This window comes from Electrona antarctica, assembly GCF_951216825.1.
Source record: "Electrona antarctica genome assembly, chromosome: 3".
Lineage (NCBI taxonomy): Eukaryota > Metazoa > Chordata > Actinopteri > Myctophiformes > Myctophidae > Electrona > Electrona antarctica.
Window position 1 is genome coordinate 32,614,859 of NC_136808.1, and position 7,500 is coordinate 32,622,358.

General features: G+C 43.2%; 1 protein-coding gene across 1 annotated transcript in view; it reads right to left on the reverse strand.

Annotated features, from left to right (window-relative positions):
* Window positions 1-7,500, reverse strand: part of LOC306919737 (neural-cadherin) — a gene marked incomplete at both ends in the record, with an annotated part of 380,035 nt that overhangs the window by 99,949 nt on the left and 272,586 nt on the right. The window contains one exon of the mRNA XM_079496290.1: window positions 1-92. This exon is cut by the window's left edge and continues 123 nt beyond it. Within this exon, the coding sequence (XP_079352416.1) occupies window positions 1-92 (92 nt within the window). The remainder of the gene's footprint in view (window positions 93-7,500) is intronic.

Below are 7,500 nucleotides of genomic sequence, written 5' to 3' on the forward strand. Positions count from 1 at the left end.
TCATGGGCGGAAACCAGGCATAGCCGTTACCGTGGAAACTGTGCTTGGTCTGCTGGCACTCGGGTCCCTCGAACGGCGCCGGGCACTGGCATCTAGGGAGCAGCATGAGCCAAAACATATCAATAAGTTATCAAACAGAATAGTTTCATGTCATTTGTATTACTTCTTTACTCTGCTCTGGCCCTCTCATTTTCAGACCTCATTTGACTCCCTCTGAAGCTGTGGAAATGCAGTTAAACATTGCGAAATGCGCACAGTGCCGATTCACGCATAATAGATAAAAAACTAAAACTATTTTGTAATGTTAATTAGAAAGGACTGTAAATATATACCTTCAATAACCCAGCAGGGAGATCAAATACCGTGCTGTATTTACCTTAAAAATGAGTGGAGTGCCCTTTAAATCTTGAATGACAGTCACGGTACCATACAAAATAGAAAGACCTTAAAAAAGAATTTGGACGCAGACAAATAAAGTTCTGAGAGGAAATTTTTAGTAGGTAATAAAGTCAATTTACATAGAGAATGTGCTACATGGTTCAGATAATAATAATAATAGTAGTACAATACATCAATATAATTTAGAGTATTCAATTGTTCCAATATGGATCCGAACTGAACCTTTCACAGTATCTTCCTGGCTTATACTGCATCTGACGTCAGTTGTTGATAAACGTTCATTGGCTCAATAGATATATAGTTCATGTCCGCAATATCCCACGGTGGTGCTGTTTGTCGAGCGCTCATTGGACCAGCACATGGATGATGAGACTGGTATCGTGACATCTTCCTTGGTTCAGTCATTGAGGGCCATAGACCGGGAAAGCACAGAGGCTGGCGTTGCTATGGCAACCCTGCTAGCTGTGAACTCTTTAACAGAGAAATGCCCGGCTATCTACTTTCTCACTGGGCATCAAGGTCAAATACATGTAGTCTCAAATCAAAATAGGCCTCACAGTATGGAGACCGAATAAGGAGTCAACAAGATATAAGATATTAAATCTGAATGTGGCGTCAGGAAATCCATAATATAAATATGATAAAATAATATAAAGGATAAGATGAACAACCCTGTGTAAACAGGCAGTAGGCTATGAGTAAAATGATGATAAAAGGGCAAGATGACAAAATATGACCTATATGGAACACGGTCTGGGCCCAAAGTTCTATCTGTGTTGACCAACAGAATATGATGGAGTGGCCAACTTGACATGACGTGTAAACAACATATCAGAATTTATCTAACAACGCACGCATGTGCATATGTACACATGCACACATGTGCACATGTACACACACACACACATGTGCACTTACACATGTGCACTTACACACACACACACACACACACACACACACACACACACACACACACACACACACACACACACACACACACACACACACACACACACACACACACACACACACACACAGTATACAGCATGCACTACAAACACGTCCAATGTTGTCCATCACATCATGCAAATCATCTCATTTAGAACAAGCTCTCGCTCTCCATCACTCTCTCAACCGCCCATCTTCTCTCCCTTAATTTCCACGCTTGCTCACCATCACTCTCTCTCCCTCCCTCCCTCCCTCTCCCTCCCTCCCTCTCGCAATCTATTTGTTTTATCCTCTCACACAGTGTTCAGCCATCCTTCCTCCAGCAACCCTCCAGCCATCTCTATCTCTCTCTGATGCAGATGTTCTCATTAGTGACAGTACCGTGGGGGAAAACACCTCATCACTGGAAACACAATCCTCTTCTATGTCATGCAGTGCACGCACGCATGCACGCACGCACGCTCGCTCGCTCGCTCTCTCTTCCTCTATGCTCCTCACCTCTCACTGCCACCAACAATCACCCCCCGTTGTGGCCGTTGAATCGAAACACTTTGAAATACAGTAGGTCCTCTTGTTTCAGAATACACCCCCTCCTTCTCTTTCTCCTGCTTATTGTTTGACTGCGTGTGCATGCATAATGTTTGGTGCAACCTTTATACCCTTCCACTCACCGGGACCCATTGTATTCTTTTGACAGAATACAACATTCCATTTGATTCAACTTCTTCTTGTTCCTCAAAACTCCACCCCCTCCTCCTGTCCCAGCTCCTGCCCTCTTCTTCCACAACATTGCTCCATTCATTACCCATTTGCTTGCTTTCCTTCTACGTGCTTTGTGCGCACGGTGTACAAAGCCAACGCTCCTGTCAATGTCTTTGCATTGTGGTACTCGCTCGATGCACACAGCAACGATGCACACAGCAACAGTTCACACGCACACGCACACACACACACACACACACACACACACACACACACACACACACACACACACCTGTTCTTGTCACTGAAAAGCCTGAATGCACACTTTACATGATCCAAACATGTGGACACACAGAAGGAGACTCACTTCTAGGCCATATACTCCTGCAAGGCAATTCCAGCGCTATAACGTTACAATAAAGAGGTTTTCATTGACAAGTTCTTATGCAAACCCCAAGCTCTCTGTAGCGGTTCTCACCAGTCACGCTGCTGCCTCCATCACATACACACGCTTGCACCACGTATACACACAAACACAGATTTAAACAAGCACGCATGTGCGAGACAGAGTAGACAGCTCATTGCTCATATAATTCCAGCCTTCCCTTGCTATTTCTCTGCCCACATACAGGAATGAAAGGGGAGACATCCGTACACAAACACACGCACACGTGCGTACGTGCGTGCGTGCGTGCGTGCGTGCGTGCGCACATGCGTGTGTGTGTGCGTGTGTAGTGTCTTGCCATTATTTGTCATATATTGAGTGTCTAGGAAGCACTTCTTACCCTGTTGCATAAATGATTGGAGAGGCCAGGCATGTCCTTATTTCTGTATCATTTTATTAAGGACAAAGCTTAGTTACCAAATTCATGATCAGTCCATTCCAGAGCCATCCTAGAGCAGTCCCCTCATAGCTGTCCCCGACCTCATCTGGAACCTGGCTACAGATCTCACTCTGACTGACTGGATTCTCGACTGACCTCTCTGACTGGATTCTGTGGATTCTCACTGGATTCTCTGGATCTCCGCACATTTGAGACCCTCTTTATAATTCTCCCCAAATAGTGCATGTAGGGTGTGCACCCCAACGCCCTTGTATGTGTGTACGCACGTGCATGTGCGTCCCCAGACCACCGCATACTAAGTAGATGGTCACTTCTATAGATTATTAACACAATGGTATCCACGGTTCAATACAATAGCCTTTACAATTTCATAGCAGACCTTTTCAACTGATCACATAGGCCGTTCTTGGAATGTGTCTGTGGGCCAGCTAATATCAAGCCTCTCAGAACTTACATGCAGGAACTCAGCTAGTGAAGGTTTGTCCTGCACAACAACATGACATTATACAACATTATATGGATATTTCATCGTAATGTGGCTTTGTAATATACGACAGGTCCTCCCTTGACACATGAGCCAACATGTGTCACAAAACTCATAGGAAGGAGCCACATTAGAATCCTCCCTCTGGCCGATACATGACTTACTTACTGGAACATCAGCAATTCAAAGAAATCACACAATTACAATAGAATCCAAAAATACCCTCAAAAGTTTCCAGCATTCAAATTACTTAAAATCATCACCAGTGATCTTCATTACATTTACATCCTCATCATCAGTATGCTTGACTCTCTCTGTGTTTACTTCATTACATTTCATTTCATCTCATTTCATCTCATTTCATTTCATTTCATTTTAACACAAAAACACAGTAAAAATCGTTTACACCCCAATAACTTCTCTGTAGTATAATCCCTATCACTTTCAACAATCACATAACTCAAACATGAATAATGGCATAAATGATTAGTACACATATCTGACACTTAACACAATACATTGTCGCTTCTCCAACCCCTTTTGCTTTTACTCAAAAGCACTCCAATTATAGATCAATGTGTGTTATAACCTTTCAATCGTGACATCTAAAACACCTAGCTTCAGTTAATGTCATGACTAAATTATAGCTATAATCATCCAATACTATTGACCCTCAAAAGTTTAGTTCTCCTTTAGGACATGCAGAAATTATCCATACATTATTTCAACCCTCCATATTTCCAAGGCCGGGGAAAAACATCAGATAACATCAGATACAACCCCACTATTTTCAACCCAATGAACGATAACGGTACAAATCACATCTGAGTATCAGCATTAATCCCTCACAACATGCAGCTGATTCACAGATCAACTTCCAACACATATACGTCAAAAAACAGAGTAATCTATGTAACCATAGATAACTCCACAGTCTTGGCCAAATACCTTCATTGACTTTTCCCCCTTCACAAATTTAGTTGAATAACAATACGCCCTTTATCTAATCTTAGGACGGATTACACTTAAGCGTACGGCAGGGCCACTACCTCTCGTCTAACAAAGAGACATCTACTAATATTATTCCGGTACACATTATTATTCATTTTCCCAAATCTAGGCATATTCATCCCCATCAAGTCAATTTCTCTAATTCAAATGCCCTACGACAAAACCATCAACATACATGCCTATTATGTTGAATTAGACAAACACAGACACACATTTGAAATCAGATGTAACGATATTCATCTGATATAAAGATTCTTCTGCAACGTTGCCCCTCTCGTTATCTCACGTCGACTGTTCCTTCAGCCAGCATGGCCAAATGAGGCTGTCCATGTCAACAGGTTGTATGCATGATGCAGTGCACTGACGCTGCACGCACACTTGTTGTCGAGCTGTCCTCTCTCCCAAACTGAACTGACTTCTCCATCTCCCCCCTTTCAGTCATGACAAAATGACCGAAAATGAGAAGTTGACGCCCGTAAAAGCCACTGCAACCCTTTACAGAGTAGGCCACTGCAAGGCAGAAACTCATGCTGCAAAGTGATGCGTTGCTGGGAGCCTGTAGAACTGTTGAATTGAGCCGAGCCTCCTCCTCTCGGTGCCCGCGGCTGATGAACGCCTCCCTTTGAACACTGAATCGCCGAGCCGAGCAGAGTAGAATGGACCCCCCTCACGATCGCTGCTGAAGAGGTGACGCTGGTGGTGCTCGCTGACCCCTGACTGCAGCCCCTCTCTCCGGCCGTCTGCTGCCGTGGTGATGAAAACCATGGTGATGACGACGCACACCACTGCTGAAAGCCGCTGGTTGACCATAGCCGTAGCAGAGACGATGACGGTCCCCGCCGAGCAGACTGAACTAAACTTAAATCCTCAATTCCAATACTCTGAATCCCTACAAGTTGTCATGGCCTTCCAACCACTTAAACAACAAGGTCAAGCACTCCCAGACACACTCCGTGACAAAACAAAGTTCTTTTCCCCAATCCGTCCCAGAGGAGCAGAGACTGCCCCCCGAGCGCGAACAACGAGGCCATGATCTAGCTCGCCATAATTTGTAGTGTCTTGCCATTATTTGTCATATATTGAGTGTCTAGGAAGCACTTCTTACCCTGTTGCATAAATGATTGGAGAGGCCAGGCATGTCCTTATTTCTGTATCATTTTATTAAGGACAAAGCTTAGTTACCAAATTCATGATCAGTCCATTCCAGAGCCATCCTAGAGCAGTCCCCTCATAGCTGTCCCCGACCTCATCTGGAATCTGGCTACAGATCTCACTCTGACTGACTGGATTCTCGACTGACCTCTCTGACTGGATTCTGTGGATTCTCACTGGATTCTCTGGATCTCCGCACATTTGAGACCCTCTTTATAATTCTCCCCAAATAGTGCATGTAGGGTGTGCACCCCAACGCCCTTGTATGTGTGTACGCACGTGCATGTGCGTCCCCAGACCACCGCATACTAAGTAGATGGTCACTTCTATAGATTATTAACACAATGGTATCCACGGTTCAATACAATAGCCTTTACAATTTCATAGCAGACCTTTTCAACTGATCACATAGGCCGTTCTTGGAATGTGTCTGTGGGCCAGCTAATATCAAGCCTCTCAGAACTTACATGCAGGAACTCAGCTAGTGAAGGTTTGTCCTGCACAACAACATGACATTATACAACATTATATGGATATTTCATCGTAATGTGGCTTTGTAATATACGACACGTGCGTGTATGTGTGTGCACTAGAGACTGACACGGGAGTGGATTTTCATTCCTGTCCTGTCCCACTCCCACAGATAAAATCCTGTCCTGTCCCAATCCTGGGCCAGAGTAAAAAGAAAATCACATCCTGTCCCACTCCTGTAGAATGACTCCTGATCCCATCCCGCTCCCACCCGAAATTATTCCTGCTCCCATCCCGCTCCTGTTTTTGTTTTTTTGTTTTTTTAAGTTAGTCATTAGGAAAGGCAATTGATTTTGTGTTATATGGCATTGTGTGCTATATGGCCAAAGGAATAGTTAATGTGTGGTTAATATAATGCCTTAATCTATTTTAAACAACACAAATCCTCAAAGGCCCAACACATAACAGGGTTCTTGCACCATTTTGAAAGTACATTTTAAGTATGGAGGGGGGCCGGCAGACCACTGTGGCCATGATTACTCATGCAGAATTGGAGATGCACAATATCTATCTAATCTATCCATCCATCCATCCATCCATCCATCCATCTATCTCTTCCTGTTTCTCAAGACAGATAGCCTACCAATAAAATAAAAATCACACCTGTGTGAACTGAGTGGTGCAAGGTCTTATATAGCCTGATCAGCTGTGGTCTGACGTAATGTCAGTGTCCATAGTAACCATGCTCACCTGTGCACGGACACGTACACAGGTACACAAACATACAGACAAAGCTGGTTGTTGGAACACAGGTACACAAACATACAGACAAAGCTGGTTGTTGGAGTGGTTTGCACCACTCAAAAATAAATGAAGTGGGCAGTGGTGGATTTAACTTCGACTACCAAATACAGTATATTCATATCACTATTAAAACAAAACCAAGAACAGTTCTGACTGAGAAGAGAGAACGTTTGTGCATACTGCATATTGTAAAAAAAACTAAACAAAAAACAAAAAAAAACAATACAAAAAATACAGTCATCAATATTTGTGTATGTGGATGAGTCACATGTGTGCACATGGATGTACTGTAAACATAATTGCCTGCATCAACATCATGCTAATTCTCAAAGGAAATAAGGAATAGTTTTAGCAAAAAGAACCAAGCCCTCCAATCCTCTTTAGCAAGCATTGTTTTCTCATTCCCAGTCTGGTGGGAATTTAATTTGTTAATGCTGGAATGCATTATAACACTTTCCCTCCCTAACACGAGTTACACAAGTTAATTGACTGTAGAACAGCTTACTTCCCAATAACGATATGTTATGTAACGTTATGTTTTCATTGCGCTTTTAATATAAGTTAATATAAGTTTTAAGACTTACAGGGTTTCCAACGGACAGAGTGGGCACGTTCCTTCTCCGCTCTGTTGTTGTGATCGCCACTTTGGAATATTTTTCAACACTATGACAAGTGATTACACAA